At 44.3% G+C, this 17119-nt stretch overlaps 1 protein-coding gene across 3 annotated transcripts in view; it reads left to right on the top strand.

Moving 5' to 3' along the window:
- PDS5A (PDS5 cohesin associated factor A) overlaps positions 1 to 17119 on the top strand; it is a 170230-nt gene that overhangs the window by 138263 nt on the left and 14848 nt on the right. For all 3 annotated transcript variants that reach the window (XM_054030065.1, XM_054030066.1, XM_054030067.1), the window contains exons 22-27: positions 1961 to 2029; positions 6896 to 7032; positions 9141 to 9264; positions 9533 to 9737; positions 10259 to 10373; positions 16659 to 16791. In XM_054030065.1, coding sequence (XP_053886040.1) covers positions 1961 to 2029; positions 6896 to 7032; positions 9141 to 9264; positions 9533 to 9737; positions 10259 to 10373; positions 16659 to 16791 — 783 coding nt within the window. The remainder of the gene's footprint in view (positions 1 to 1960; positions 2030 to 6895; positions 7033 to 9140; positions 9265 to 9532; positions 9738 to 10258; positions 10374 to 16658; positions 16792 to 17119) is intronic.

The following is a 17119-nucleotide window of genomic DNA, read 5'->3' as shown; positions in this document are numbered from 1 at the left end:
AGCATCCCCTTGCCTTGCCTTGTGGATGGCACACGGTGCAATACAACTGCTAGCTGTTTTTGTCGTCCTGTGGGTGCTCCTGGCCAACCTCAGTTAGGTTCGTCGGAGCGCTTGGGCAGACATGGGTGCTCCTGGCTGGCCTTGGTGAGGTCGGTTGGAGGTGCCTAGACAAAAATGGGAATGACTCCAGGTCATTCTCTTCTTTAAGTTTCGTCTAATGGAGATTCAGTCCTGCCTGGAATATCATGCCAGCTGGAGGCTTCTGCCTCAGGCTACTCTTCCAATCGGCAGCACCACACAGTCGCACCTACCCGAGCCTACCCCTTGCTCCCATGGCTCATGAAGCCTGGACAGAAGTAAGGAGCAGTTCAACTATAGGCTGAGCAAGTGAATAATGGTGATAGAATGTGCCTTTGGATGTTTAAAAGCTCGCTGGCGCAGTTACTGACTCGGTTAGACCTCAGCGAAACCAATATTCCCATCGTTATTACTGCTTGCTGTGTGCTCCACAATATCTGTGAAAGTAAGGGAGAGATGTTTATGGTGGGGTGGGAGGTTGAGGCAAATCGCCTGGCCGCTGATTATGCACAGCCAGGCACCAGGGCAGTTAGAAAAGCACAGCAGGGTGCGCTGTGCATCAGAGAAACGTTGAAAACCAGTTTCATGACTGGCCAGGCAACGGTGTGAAAGTTCTGTTTGTTTCTCCTTGATGAAAACCCGCCCCTTGGTTCACTCTACTTCCCTGTAAGCCAGCTGCCCTCTCCTCCCCCCCTTTGATCTCTGCTTGCAGAGGCAATAAAGTCATTGTTGTTTCAAATTCATGCATTCTTTATTAATTCGTCACACAAATGGAGGGATAACTGCCAAGGTAACCTGGGAGGGGTGAGGCAGTTGTAGGGGCACCCTCTAGAATGGCATGCAGCTCATCATAGAAGCGGCATGTCTGGGGCTCTGACCCAGAGCGGCCCTTTGCCTCTCTGGTTCTTTGGTAGGCTTCATGCAGCACTACTGCAGGTCCCTGTTATAACCTCTGTCCTTCATGCCCTTGGAGATTTTTTTAAATATACCGGCATTTCATCTGTTGGAACGGAGTTCAGATAGCATGGATTCGTCTCCCCATATAACAATCAGATGCAGTACCTCCCATTTGGTCCATGCTGGAGCTCTTTTGTGATTCTGGGACGCCGTGGTCACCTGTGCTGATCAGCTTGCTACGCTGGCCAAACAAGAAATGAAATTCAAAAGTTCGCAGGGCTTTTCCTGTCTACCTGGCCAGTGCATCTAAGTTGAGAGTGCTGTCCAGAGCGGTCACAGTGGAGCACTCTGGGATAGCTCCCAGAGGCCAATACTGTCGAATTGCATCCACACTACCCCAAATTTGATCCAGCAGGGTCGATTTCAGCACTAATCCCCTCATCGGGAAGGAGTACAGAAATCGATTTTAAGAGCCCTTTAAGTCGACAAAAATGGCTTCGTCGTGCGGACGGGTGCAGCGTTAAATCGATCTAACATTGCTAAATTTGACCTAAACTCGTAGTGTAAACCAGGGCTAAGGATATGTCTACACTGCCAAAAAAACCTGCCGCACCAAGTCTCGGAGTCATGGGGTTCAGGCTGTGGGTCTAAAAATAGTAATGTAGACTTTCCCACTCAGTCTGGAGCCTGGACTCCGAAACCCAGCAAGGTGGGAGGGTCTTGGAGCCTGGGCTCCAGCCTGAGTAGGAATGTTTTAGCCCTGCAGTTCAAGCCCCATGAGCCCGAGTCAATGGACCTGGGCTCTGACACTTGGTGCTATGGGTTTTTCTTTGCAGTATAGTCATACCCTAACTGTCTAATATGTTGATATCATATGTAAAAGATGATACATATGGTAGTTAATCTAATCATTATAATCTTTGTTTTAATTTTTTACATGTTTTTGTTTGTGAATCCATCTTTAAACTTGTATAAATGTCTGTAGTCAACAGGTGAGAAAAATGGGAAATTGTGGTCCCCAGATGAAGAGGTTTCCCCAGAAGTTCTAGCAAAGGTGAATATTTTTTTCGTATTAAGATGTGCACAATATTTGAAATAAGAGTTTAGTTACTTGATAGCGTATCACTGACATCTCTAAACACTACCAATAGAGAACGTTAAAAGAAATATTACCAATTAATTTTGGTAACAGTTGTCTTTTAGAATAGCCTAAAAACATATTAAATAGCTTAATTTCTGCTAAACTAAAATTTGAGAGAGATAAGGTGGGGGAGGTCATATCTTTTATTGGACCAACTTCTGTTGGTCAGCGAGAGACAAGCTTTCAAGCTCCACAGAGCTCTTCTTGAGGTCTGGGAAAGGTATTATGATTTGTCACAACTAAATACAAGGTCAAACAGATAGTTTAGCATAAGTAGTTAGCACATATTCTAAGGCAGGGATAGTCAATAGGCAGACTGTGGTCCAAATCCGGACTGCCAAATTGGACCGCAGGGGCAGAGGTGATGTGTGGTCACGTTCTTTCCCCCAATTTCTCCTGATGCCTCTGAAGGATATGCCCAGAAGCGAGGAGGCAGCACCTGCCCTTGGCAGCAGTGCTCTCCAGCAGCAGGGAAGGTGAAACAGCCTCATGTTGGGAGGAGGAGGAAGAGCTTAGACAGCTGCCCTGCTGCTTCCTCCCTCCTCCCCCCCCCCCCCCCATGCTACAGGGACACGTGGAGAGTGCTGCTGCCAGGGGGAATGCTATTTCCTCGCAGTCCCTGGAGCCTCCCTCCCTCCTAGCAGTCCCCAGAGGCTTCTCCAGCCCCTTCATCCACCCACTTCCCTGCTCTAACCGGCCTCTTTCCCTACCCAGTCCGCCTCCAATCACCCATTTCTGCCACATCCTAGCCTCCCCCCATCTCACTGGGGCTGTTATTTGGAGTCTCTTTTTGGTCCCTCCTGCTACCCGGAGCCTCCTTCCTGCCCCTCTGCTATTTCAGCCCCCAAAGGGGCATTGCACCGCTAGCTGGATCATAGTCCAACAGCTTCACCTCCTGGCTCTGAGCTCAAAAGTACTCACACACACTCACACCCTACTTTGCTGCCCAGATCCCAGCCCATACCCATTCCTCTTCCCCCTGTCCCATCTCTACTAGTTGGCTCAAATGGGGACAAAGAGAAACACTTGAAGGGGGCAAATAGCAATGCCAGGTGGCTCTGGCCCGCCCCGTGCATCCTGGTTTCAGTTTAAGGAAATAAGGTCACCTAACACTGAGCAGGGTGGGCGGGAGCTTGGGGAGACAATTGGGGAGTTAGGGGAGGGAAGCTGGGGGGGTGAGCTTGGCCTTGATTATACGTTGACCAAGAAATTTGGACGTTGACAAAAAATAATTGACTACCCCTGTTATAAGGGACCAATCAAAGTGAAGTGGCCCATTAACACCTCTGTAGTCATAGGGCATAAAGGGGGTGGCCTTGGGGCTCTGAACTTTAGCCACCAGATGGGGCTTGGGGCTTCAGCCGCTGGGGTGAGGGGGAGCTTGGTGATCCAGCTTCAGCTACCGGGGGTGGGGGGGAGGGAATGGGAGATGGGGGAGGAAGGAGGCGGGGAGGTGGGTCTTGGTACACCAGGCTTCAGCCCTGCAGGGTGCACTGGGGCTCAAAGCTTTAGCCCTGGGGGGAGTGCTGGGGCTTGGGGTTCCCCGTGGCTCTGCTCCTGGTTTCAAGCCCGCAGGGAGTACCAGTGCTCTGGGCTTCAGCCCCACGGTTCCAGTTTCAGCCTCACAAGGGGTGCCGGGACTCATGGCATTAGTCCTGGGGGGAGCGCTGGGGTTCTGGGCTGTCTACGGCTCTGCTCCTAGTTTCAGTCCTTCGGGGGCGCCAGGACTTGGGGTGCTGGCTTCAGCCCCATAGGGAGCGCTGGGTCTTGGGGCTCTGGGCTTCAGCCCTGCAGGGAGCGCTGGGACGTGGGGCTCCAGGCTTCAGCCCCTCAGGTTGCTCTGGGGCTTGGGTATTTGGGCTTCAACCAGCAGGAAGCACTGAGGCTCCGGCTTCAGCTGGGACTCAGGGCTTTAGCCCTAGGGGGGAACGCTGGGGTTTGGGGCTCCCCGTTGCTCCACTCCCACTTTCAGCCCAGTGGGGGCACCGGGACTCAGGGGGCCAAGCTTCAGCTGTGGAGCCCTGTGGCCCCCTGAAACTGGCTCATGTACCCCTGGTTGAGAACTGCTGCCTTGGAATATGTGCTAGCTATTTAGGCTAAATTATCTGTTTTATCTTGTATTTAGCTATGACACTCTGAGTACCTTTCACAAACCAGAAGAAGAGCTTTGTAGATCGAAAGCTTGTCTCTCTCACCAACAGAAGTTGGGCCAATAAAAAAAGATTTCCTCACCCACCTAGTCACTCTAATACCCTGGGACCGACATGGCTAGAACAACGCTTCTTAAAACTAAAACTTTGTCACTGCTTATAGTATTGTAGCTTATGTGGCCATAGAAATACACACTGTTGCAATGTCAGTGGAAATTGTGCAGTGAGGTGTTCTGTCCTATCTTCTGGGTATTCAGTATTCTGAATATTAAGCTTTACTTTGTTTTATGCAGAGATTCAAATTACTAGTTCTTCTGGTTATAAAGGTATCCTGTAAACTGATGCACTGTCATATTACTGAATCTATAGGCAGACCAAGCTGAAATAACAACAGAGTGTGATGAACTCCTTTCACCTAGGGTTACCATATTTCAACAATCAAAAAAGAGGATGGGAGGAGCCCCGCCCCGTCCTGTCCTAGCCCCACCCCTGCCCCTTCCACTCCCTCCCACTTCCTGCCCCCTCAGAACCCCCAACCCTCCCCCCCACTCCTTGTCCCCTGACTGCCCCCCAGGACTCCACCCCCTCCCTAAGCCTCCCTGCCTCTTGTCCCCTGACTGCCTCCTCCTGAGACCTTCCTCACATCCTAACTGGCCCCCTAGGACCCTACCCCCCTACCTGTCCCCTGACTGCCCCAACCCTTATCCACACCCCCACCCCCTGACAGCCCCCCCCAGAACTCCTGACCCATCTAAACCCCTCTGCTCCCTGTCCCCTGACTGCCCCCTCCTGGGACCCCTGCTCCTAACTGCCCTCCAGAACCCCACCCCCCACCTAAGCCTCCCTGTTCCTTATCCCCTAACTGCCCCTTCCTAAGACCCCTCTCCCTAACTGCCCCCCAGGACCCTACCCCCTACCTGTACCCTGACTGCCCAAAACCTTATCCACCCTCCCCCAGAAAGTCCGCCCCGAACTCCCCCCCCCCCGCTCCTTGTCCCCTGACTGCCCCCTCCTGGGACCCCTGCTCCTAACTGCCCTCCAGAACCCCACCCCCTACCTAAGCCTCCCTGTTCCTTGTCCCCTAACTGCCCCCTCCTGAGACCCCCCCACCTGTACCCTGACTACCCAAAACCCTACACCCCCAACCCCCAGACAGCCCCCCCCCAGAACTCCCTGACCCATTCAACCCTCCCCCCTGCCCCCCCCCGAACCTCCCTGCCGCTTCTCTGCCCCCCGGCCCCCTTACTGTGCTGCAGAGCAGCGCGCTCGACAGCGGGGGAGGGGAGCAGGCTCGGAGCTCCAGACGAACAGCCAGCGATCTGTGAGTGCAGGGAGGGAGGGAGAGGAGGGGAGTGGTGTCAAGTTTCAGGAGGGAGGAGGGGGAAATGCAAGCAGGGCTCTGGCTCTGGCTTTTGGAGCACCGGCTGCTTTGTAAGCGCGCGCACGCTCTGCATGGGGGGGGGGGGGAGGGAGAGGAGGGGAAGTCCGGACATTGACAAATTCCCCCCGGACGCTATTTTTAACCCGAAAAAGCCGGACATGTCCGGGGGAATCCGGACGAATGGTAACCCTATTTCACCCATCTTTACAGGATATTTAGTGTGAACCTAATTATAACTAAGGTTAAGATTCTGTCACGGGTATTTTTAATAGAAGTCAGGGACATGTTGTGGGTAATAAAAAATGCACGGAAGCGCATGAAGAGTCGACTTTTACTAAAAATACCTGGGAGGGGGAGAGAGACTAACAGTTGGGGAGCGCTGCCTGGAGCTGACCTCTGGCAGCTGCTGCTGCTCCAACCCAGGCTGCTGCTTCAACCCTGGGACCGACCACTGCTCCGGCGGCCCCAGGCCTGGGAGATGCTCGAGCCCTGCCATTGTGGAAGAAGTCCCGGAGGTCATGACCTCTCTGACAGAATCGTAGTTTTAATTATGACCATTTCAGAAGTGAATGTCTGGTTAATGGGTAGCAACTTTTTTTATTGGTAGACTTTTTTATGAGGTATAGGAAGAGTCCCTACATCTAACCCCACCTCTATGTCTATGATATTTTCCATTTTCATGCAGTAAAATATAATCTATATTCCTCTGATTTCTTCTACTCTTTGATAGGATTGTCTTTTTTGCTGCTATTATCAAATGTTCAGTAGAATCATCCAGAAACCATTTTGCACCTCTTCATTTATTTCCACTCAACTTCTGTATCAAGTTCATCTTCACCTCTAAGGCTTTGGAAATTTCTCCCAATGTCTACAGAACATCTCTCCTTTCTTACTATTCCACTTCAAAGTCTCTTTGCTTTATCCCAATCTCCTTGTCTGTCTTCCCTCTGTATTCTTCTCTCAGTTCATTTTTTCTTCCATGCTGCATCCCCATCCCAATATGCCATGAGTTTATCCATTCTTTGCTTGAATACCTGCTTCTAAAACCCTTTTTCAAGCAAGGAACTACATCCACTTTTCCAGATGAATAAAAAGTTTACTACTTCATTTTTTTCCTTTTTAAAGTCTGCATTTTATTGAGCAGTAGCCTATACAGATTATAATTTGATTACAGTAGATTTTGGTGTTTTATTTACCTTAGTTGCTATTAAAATTACCAATTTGTTTTCATGTGTTCATCTTTAATAGGTGCAAGCAATTAAACTTTTGGTACGCTGGCTCTTGGGTATGAAAAACAACCAGTCTAAATCTGCAAATTCAACACTCCGGTTATTATCAGCTATGTTGGTCAGTGAAGGAGACTTAACAGAGCAGAAGAGAATCAGGTCAAATTATGTTCTTTTCTTTTTCAGACTCTTCCATCTATTTTGTTGTAGAATTTCAGTGAATATTATGAATTTAGGGTTTTTTCAATAGCTGAGGAAGGATTTTTGGCAGGATTTTACAAGGCGTGCAGAGAACAGGATAATGGGGCAATGTAAAACAGCTGGTTAGGGAGTATAATTATAGTTGCTGAATGGCATATATATAAAAAGTATGTGTGTTGCTACCCCTAATCTAAATTTAATAGCAATCTAATCGGAACCCTGTAGACATCTTGATGCTTATTAGAAAAGACCTCTGGGAACATCTTTCCATTATTAGGATTGATTGATGAGCTTTAATATGTTTAAGACCCTGGCAGCTTCTGTTGGAGCTCCCAAGGATGGGATCACTTCATACCTCCAATCAAATAGACCATAAATGGAGAAACGGAGGAAAGGGAAGGAAATCACTGGAACAAAAATATTACAGATTCCACTCTTCCAGAATATTTTTTTGTAATTTTGTTTTTTTGTAGTAACTAAACTCTCATTTAAAAAAAAAATAGCCCTTTTGATTGTGAAGAAACATTGATTAAAGAATACTCTGCACTTCTATAAAGCCTTTCTTCAAAGGATCTCAGAGACCTTTGCAAATATTAATTAATCCTGACAACATACTTGTGAGATAGGATTCCTGTTTTATAGATGTTTTGTCTGGTGCCTTGTTTATTCAGCTAGTCATTAGCAGAGATAGGAAATGGTGTCAGTGCATGGGTTCTATCTTAATTATGATGGTTACTTCTCCGTTAAGCCAGCCTTGCAGAAAGATATATTCAGACAGACAACAGCAACAAAATGCTAGTTCCACCCCCTCAGTTAACTTCAAAGCCTAAATATACATTTCTATGTACATGGTAATTTCGAAGGGCTCTCTGATACCATGATTACGTGCCCCTATATAAAAGTCTAGATGGGATAAAACCATTTAAATTCATAAATTTGGAAATCTAAGTAACAAACTACAAATGTGGTATCTTTCCTCCAGCCTTGAGGATAGCCATATGTGTACTTTTTACTGTTGCTAGAGGTTTCTGTTACAGAAGGCCCCATCTTGCCAGGAAATCCACATTGACAGACCCCCATTGACTTCAGTAGATTGGAATCCACCTTCATGATTTTTGTTTGGTTGGTGGTTTGTTTTTTTTTTTTTTTTTTTTTTGCAAGATCAGACCTAAGTCATTGTCAGGAGTGATAGGTTTGCCCTGGATCATTGCAGTCCCAAGTCTTTTACAGAACTGAAGTGGAAACCAAAGACTTACAATTTGAACATTTGGAACATTGTATGCCTAGACATTTATAACTTTTTAATGTAGAATTTAATGTTAGGTGACAAAAAGTTGTATGTTATAGAAAAACTTTATCTGATCATTTGGTTCTGGGATTCAGAGCCACCAGTCCAGACTAACCTCTTTGTTTTTTACTGAGCCCATCAATCAGTGTGCCAATGACCAGATAATTTTGTTGGGAACTCCTTCCCTTTTATGGTAGTCCAAGTCTCCACTTTCTGTTGAGAGCTCCCTCTTCTGATTCAAGGGAAGAAAAAATTGAAGGAAGTGAAAGTTGTCAGCAGGTGTGAGAAAGAACTGTTAAACTCTACAATCAACTAATATTGTTCTAGGATGAAAAGAGGAGTATTTTACTTAGGAGCATATAATCTTCTGGCAAGTTACAGCAAACAAGTAACTAAAAAACAAACCCTGGAAAATACCAACAATAAGCTTGAAATACTAGATATTACACAGTGGAAAAAATAATATAAAAATTAAACCTGCAGTGTCACCCTTTTGGAGTCAGTATAGCAGATGATGCCATGAAAATCAAAAACTTAAACTAATTGATTCTTTGAACTTCTTATCAAGCTGAAATAATATTTTAAGGAGAAAAGAGTCATCTTCATATGATTTCTTCCTAACGAGGTTAGTTTAGATTAAGAGCCTAAAACCATATTGCTGACAGCTGGTTTACAGAGGTTCTTATTCACAATTTTTTAATTTAGTGGTTTTGTAAAAGAAGGAGAAAAAATACATAAAAAATTTGAGTATAATGATTTTTCTTTTATGTTTTTGTAGTAAATCAGATATGTCTCGTCTCCGACTGGCTGCTGGTAGTGCCATAATGAAGCTTGCACAGGAACCTTGTTACCATGAAATAATTACCCCAGAGCAGTTCCAGCTCTGTGCACTTGTCATTAATGTAAGTAACTGCTCTTGAATTATGAAGTGATGGTTAACAAGACTATATTGCATCCTCACCACAGAGCTCTTGTTGATGCTAATATTTGATGTTTCCCTTTCTGCAGTGCAGCTTTAAAAAAAAAAAAGTTCTGAACACTTCAAATATCACATTATGTCTAGTCATCTTTTTAAAGTATGTCCCCTAACTACCCAGTTTTAGATTTTTCTGTTACGTTTAAGGGCTAAGATTTTTGTAGTTGCACTGTTTTGTGTTTTTGCTACTACAGGATGAGTGTTATCAAGTGAGACAGATATTTGCTCAGAAGTTGCATAAGGCACTTGTGAAGTTACTGCTCCCATTGGAATACATGGCAATCTTTGCCTTGTGTGCCAAAGACCCTGTGAAAGAGAGAAGAGCACATGCCAGACAGTGTTTGCTCAAAAATATCAGTATACGAAGAGAGTATATTAAGCAGAACCCTATGGCTAATGGTGAGTACTGTGTTAAAATGTATTCAGAGTGTAAACTTTGAAGACTAAACTTTATGAGAAGCTTTTAAAAAATTAAGTAAATGATCTTGTCTAGCATTTTGCACAAAAGTATGTTTTCATGGTGATTTTTTTCTGGTTCTTATGGAGCTAGTGCAACAAATTTAATTAACTTATTTTGTCTAGCAGTTCCCTTATCCTCTTTATAAAGTATTTTTCTGTACTCTACCAATAATTATATTTTTGAATACAAGTTGTTACCTTTTTAGTTAAGATAGCTGTTCAAATCAGTTTTTTTCTTCTACAAAAATAAAACTGTCAAGTTCTGACTTGTTTGGTTTTTCTTTTTGTAATAAGATGAAACAGCTTTACAGTATTCTTGATGCATTAAAACTTGCAAGCTAATATGTGGATGTATCAAAACTTAGCATTGCATATTCATGTAAAAACAAATTAACTGAAATTCTGGGGTTCTTATTCTCTCTGCATGTATATTTAAGTTGCTTATATGTTTATTATTCCAGAAAAGCTGTTATCTCTGCTGCCTGAATATGTGGTACCATATATGATTCATTTACTGGCGCACGATCCAGATTTCACAAAACCTCAGGATGTTGATCAGCTTCGTGATATCAAAGAGTAAGTATCAAGTCAGTCCAGAATAATTGAGACTAGAATAATTTTTCTGTGTTTGAAAATGTGAAGATGAAGCCATCACTCTTATTATGAAGGAGAACTATCAATAAAGGCATTCTATAGATCTGTTTTCTTAGAAGTGAATAACTGATCTTGGAACGAAAGCAACAGCTTTCTGTTCAGCACTGTGTTCTGAAAGCTGAAATAGCAAAAGACGTTTCTTCACAAGTATAATAATTTAATAAATGTTTTAGGTTTTTTAAATGAAATTGATCATTTTAGATCCACTCACTCAGGCATATTTAATCCCTGGAAAATGATACAAGGACAGCCATCTTCCGTGCACAGTGTTACAGACTGTAGATAACTTTTTATGCTGCTTGAAGAACTCTGCTTTGTAGAAACTGAATATTTTGTAATAGGACATTGTTTGTTCTGATTCTCAGTTCTATTTCACAGTATTCTGTTTCCTAGGAGTATTTGTAGTATTCCCAGAAAAGTTGACACCATTAGAGTTACTATGTAATGTGCATGAAAACACTTAAAATTGGTATTTCAAAAATTATTTAAATTGTACATACAAAATTATTAATTTTACTAGGTGTCTGACACTTAAATTGAGAAAAATAATGACACTGGGAGATTGATGCTACTTCATCCTTCACTTACACAGTTGTGTGTGTCTATGTGTAACTTGCTAGCATCCTACGATCACCCATTGCCCTGAGATTCCTGCTGTACTTAAGTAAGGCAGGCTGACTGCATCTTAGTATTGTTAGCATAATTTGTTATACATCATGACCTCATTTATCATCTTCACAGGTTCCTACTCTGTACCTTCTGCATCATCCCATATACCTGAAATAGCCTTTCTATTTCTTTTGAAATACACCATGCTTCCTCTGTCTCTCTTCAAGGAACTTTTCAAAACACACGTATTCCATTAAGTATTCCAGCTCTAATGGCTGCTCCCCGCACCCCTGTGGGTACGTTTTGCTTTTTCCTTGGGTTTTCATTTTGTGCCTTGAGACTTTAAGACCTTTAGGACAAAGGCCTGTTATCTTTCTGGCACTGACCTTCTACTGTAAAGCATGGTATAACTATGTGGTGCTATAGAAATAATAAGCAATAAATGACTAGTATAAATAGCCCAATCCACCCATTTCCTCTTCAGTCTTTTTTGAATCTTTCACCTAGACATGTGTAGGGTGCCTCAGTCTAAACCTGACTTCTGAGTTGCCTGACTCTGTGCAGAAAACAGAGGCAGCTGAAGACTGTCCTACCACAAGCTCTGCTTTTTATCCAAGACTTGCCTGCCTCTGGCAGCAGCTGAAAGCATTCCCATTTTCTGGAATGTACTTTCTCACCACAGATCCTGAATAATAGTGAAGATTTTAATTATTGGCTGTTTAAAAGTACTCCTCCAAGGGAGTATTAATTTGTGCACAAAGCTTTTCTAGGACTCCCTCTTAGAGCACTCTTACATGAATTCTCTTCCCACACAGTTCCTCACAGAGTAGCTGAACAAAAAAATTGACCACTCCAAAAAAAGAAAAACTCCATTCTTCTTTGAGTACCTATGGGTACTCCACTTAAGGAGGGAATGTGCCCCACATGCCTTTGATTGGACACTTTTGGTACCAGTGCCCATTCGGTCTGCACATGCGTCCTAGCTATATACATGTACCGAGGGCATATAGAACTGTGGCAGACAAATCACCCTCAGTTCCTTCTCAACCACTTCAGCCTGAGAGAGAGTGGCTAGTGTTGCCTGGTTCTTTAGCTAGCTTACTCTTTCTTAGTTTTAGTTAGTTAATTAGGTTAGCAACTAGGTTTTGTTTTGTTTTTTTAGTTGTCTCGTTTTCCCCCCCCCGAAACTCCTAATCTCTTCTTTTCTTCTCCTCATCACCACCCAGGCTATCTCCTTCCCTTTGAAGGTACATTTTCTTCCTTGGGACCTGCTTAAATTCTGAGAGTGTAAACGTTGCCTCACTTGATTGGAGTCTTTCCCAGTTAGTGACAGCCACTCTCACTGTATCACTGCTTAGAGAATACTCACATTCCATCTATATGCAAGATAGGCTCAATGTTCGAGAGTAGGTCTAGGAAGAATAGGGAGATAAAGTTTCATCTCTTCATGATCTGAGCAGACACTTCTGTCGGGATCATGAGAGGGAACTCAACAACTATACTCAGATATTTCTCACCAGGGGCTTCTCAGAAATAAATCTTCTTGCCACCGCCGCCAACAAGAAGCATAAAGCTTGTTTGAGAGGTTATCTAGGTTGTCACTTCCTGTTGTATACCTATCCTCTGACACCTCTCATCCACAGAGTCTTAAACAATACCAAGCAGGACAAAGCCAAAGTCATTTTAATTACACCAACTTTGCCAAGACAGGTTCCCATATCTAATTTGTCTCTCATCTCACCCTATCACCAGTCTTCCATTAGCACCTGACCTTCTCACTCAAGAGTCTGGAAACATTCTTCACTCTAGTCTCAGCATTCTGTGACTCAAGGCTTTGTTCCTGGTTGGCTCTCAAGGTACAGCTCTGTTGCTGTAGAGAGATTCAGAAGATACTGTTGAATAGCTCAAAAGATTCAAGTGGGAAGACTTGCCTACAAAAATGGAAGAGATTCTACCACTAGGGTACCCAGCAATACCTGTTTCTTGTCGAATCTCCCCTCTTTGAGATTCTAGAGTATCTTTTCAGTTTGATGAGCACAGACCTCTCTGAACTCTACTAAAGTTCACCTGACAGCTGTCATGATGTTCCATTCCCCTGTGGAAGGGTTCTTGGTATTAGCTCATCCTACGACTTCTAGGTTCATCAAAGGATTATCTAACCTTTTTCTGCCTGTCAGGGAACCCACCCCAGCATGGGATTTGAATTTGGCCTCAACTGTCTGAGGACACCTCCCTTTGAGCTGTTGGTCAGGTGCTCAGTTTCACAGTTATGCCTGACAATGGCATTCTTGGTGACTGTCATCTCCACTTAAAGAATCTTTGAGCTAGGAGCTTTGAAGGCTGATCCTACTCAGGTTTTTTTTTTAAAGATAAAGGTCTCTCTCTGACCACATCCCCAATTTTTACCAAAGTTGACCTCAGATTTTCCTATCAATTAGATACTTCATCTGCCAGTCCTACAGCTTAAACCATCTGTCTAGGTAGGAAGCTGCTCCTCATATCTTGGATGTTAGGAGATGGTTAGCCTGGGAGTTGGTCAGAATTTTAGGGTGTCTCCCAGATTCTCTTTCTTTCGCAGACAGAGATAAAGGGGTTCTGGTGTCCACCCAAAGACTCTCCAAATGGATTTCGGGTTGTATTCTCTCCTGCTACAAAGCTGCTGATGTTGAGCATTGTCTTAGAGGTATATCCCATTCCACAAGATCTCAGTCTACCTCTGTGGCCCTACTGAAAGATGTACCTGTTACAGAAAACTGCAAAGCTGCCACATGTGCTTACAGCCATACTTATTCAAAGCACTGTGCCTTAGTGCAGGCATCTCAGGCAGATGCTGCCTTTGGGACTGCTGTCCTGCTGATGGTCTTAGACGAGGGGTAGTCAATTATTTTTTGTCAAAGTCCATATTTGGTCAAGGTATAATCAAGGTCCAGACCCGCACCCAGCTGTCCTTCCCTAACCCCTCGATCGCCCCCTAAATTCCCCAATCGCCCGCCAGTTCCCTACTTGGAGAGTAGAATGAACTTATTTCCCTACACTGAAAACGGGACATACAGAGCTGGCCTGAGCAACCTGCTGTTACCGCTCACTCTCCACCCCCAAACGTTTCTCCGTGCCCCCAATTGAGCCAAGTAGCAGAGATGGGAAAGGGGGGAAGAGGAATGGGCTGGGCTCTGGGCAGCAAATCAGGGTGCGTGTGAGAGTACTTTTGAGCTCGGAGCCAGGAGGTGAAGCTATTGAACTATGATCCAGTTAGCAATGCGATGTCCCTTTGGGGGCTGGGATAGCAGAGGGGCAGGAAGGAAGCTCCAGGCAGTGGGAGGGACCAAGGAGACTCCAGATAGCAGCCCTGGGGAAATGGGGAAAGGCCGGGATCTGTGTTCCTTGTAAGCTGTGTGCTTGGGCGGCCATGCAGGAGAAATTTAAGTGCCCATGCGCACAGCCGGCAGCATGTGGTCAGGTGCCCTTCCCGCCATGTTTCTCTGTGCTGCAGCTGCTCCCAGGAACCTCCTGCTGGCTGTGGGGAGGGTAGTGGGGGCTGGCAAGGGAGGGAGCTGATGTCAGAGTGTCCCCCTGCTCCTCTACCCCATCTCTGCAGAGCAGGGTAGAGGGGACAGCCTGGCTCAGGAGGTCTCGGAGCTTTGGAGGTCTGAATGGCGAGTGTCTAAGTGCCTTTCTTAAAGAGACAGTGCACTGTTTCTGAGATTTCCCCAGCAGCTAGCACGCTAGTGCTCTCTCTCTCTCTCTGCCCATGTACCCCATCTCCACAGAGCAGGGGAGGGGAGACAACAGGGTTCAGGACAGAGCAGGAGAGCTTTTAGTAAGTGTCTTAAAGAGACAGCTCATGGCTTTCCCCAGCAGCTAGCGCACACACTGTCTGTCTCGCGCGCGCTCTCTCTCTCTCTCTGTGTGCACATGTCTCACACACACCCTCTGTCTCTTTCACACTCAACTCCCAACACATACTTGTATTGTTGTTGTTGGTACTTTTTGGTACTTCCTGCAATGCAATGCACATCTATTCTCTGTAATTTTATTCTTTCAAAGTGTTATTTTAGTGTTTTGACTGGTCTATGCATTTCATAAGTTTTATTTCTCTTACACTTAAATTTAATTCTTTGAGTAGTGAGTTCTAAAATGCCTAATCTATCCTGGATGGAGTAATTATTCCTATTGTAACTTTTTAAAAATATATATTCTGGGTTCTAGTCATGGCTGTGGGAGAGGAGTGTTGGATAGTGGCTAATGCAGAGGTTACCAGCTGGATAGGCAAGCACTCTAATTTGGCTTGTTTATTCTGAAAGGCAATGTGGCTGAGACTTGGGTCTACCATATTATAAACCTAGGTTCTATTTTCATCCCTTCCGGATGTTACCTTGTGCAGCCCCTCAGTTAACTTACTTTAAATTGCTGAGGGAGGCATTGATGCTTGCCTGCCTTCTAGTGTAGGAGTAAGAATTATTGTTCAATAATAAGGCTTGTGAAAAGCTTCTTGGCTATCAGATCAGTGCACTTTGCCGAAAGGTACTTTGTGGGAGAGTGTCTCTCTGTCACCTAGGAGGAATATTGCCTATGTTTGTGATACGATGGAACAGGCAGCTGGATTCAACCAAAATGTGAGACATCTGTCTCCATTATTGGGAGCTTCTTCAGGGGTGATGGAACAATTTTTAGAGTCAGAGTGCTAAAAACCATTGAATAGAACTGTAAACCCTGAATATGGTGAAAACCATGTATTTGTTTGCTATTACTACTTCCAGACCCCCAGCACTGGTAGTTCCAGTGCCCCTGGTTTGCTTGTTACATCAGCTCTCTGTTAAATATCCTTTCTTTTGCATGATAGTGATAAAAGGATATATACAACAAGGAGAAATTGTCAGTAATCCATCTTCTTTCTTCCCTTCATTTTCTCTGATATTTTTTTATTTTGTGAGGTTAGTTCATGGAAGTGAACTAATTAAGGAGAAAGTGAATGAGTTGGACTTTTTATATAGGCCTTGATTGAGTCTTTTCCACACAAACAGTTACCATAAAATTCATTTTTCATGCTTCTTTAATCTAGAGTTCACGCAGGGCTTGATCCAAAGCCCATTAAAGTCAATCCAGAATAGTTAGTTAATTTTGTGGTACAGGTATTTCTGTGTAGTTTCAAGTTAACTTGACATTTTAAGATCTGTAAATATATGTGTGTGTGTTCTAAACTGGGTTGGTGGTATTAAAAGACCTATAAATTCAAGCATGAACCACACACGGAATTTAAAACATATATGCCATTTACAGATTTTTAAATGTCAAGTTTACTTGAAACTATACTGAAATACCCCTGTGCTCTCCACACACACACACACACACACACACACACACACACACACACACACACACACACACACACACACACACACACACACACACACACACACACACACACACACACACACACACACACACACACACACACACAGTTTACCCACAGTTTCTTAAGACTCTGCTGTTATAGCTGATAGATCTAATAGAAGAACGTTTTAAAGATGTTGCTATTCCTGCTCCACATATGGAGATCACAATATCAAACATGGTATTTAGTTACTTGTGTTTCATTAGGTGCCTGTGGTTCATGCTTGAAGTTTTAATGACAAAGAATGAGAACAACAGCCATGCCTTCATGAAAAAGATGGCAGAAAACATCAAGCTTACCCGGGATGCTCAGTCTCCTGATGAGCCTAAGGCCAATGAAGTAAGAAATATGATTCACTTGAGGAGTGGTGGTTGAGAGCAGAAAGGTTTCACCATCAGATGTACAAGACGACACACAAGATGTTAGAAAGCGCAAAACCAGAAATGTTTATTGTGCTCTAGAGAGAACGTTAGTTGTAAGCAATGTACATATGTTACTTATCTCCAGGTTTAAAAAAAAATTGTTGATTTTAGCAGTGCACAGCAGTAAGCTAAGTTGAATAAATTGCATTTGTTAAATATTGTCTCCTATTCAGTGTTAATTGTTTCACTACAGCCCTGAACTTTTAGTTGCATGTAGATGTTAGACAGTTTCTTCTCTGTGGAAA

Source organism: Malaclemys terrapin, chromosome 5, assembly GCF_027887155.1.
Source record: "Malaclemys terrapin pileata isolate rMalTer1 chromosome 5, rMalTer1.hap1, whole genome shotgun sequence".
In the NCBI taxonomy this organism is placed as follows: Eukaryota; Metazoa; Chordata; order Testudines; family Emydidae; genus Malaclemys; species Malaclemys terrapin.
This window is presented reverse-complemented; position numbering and strand designations above follow the sequence as displayed.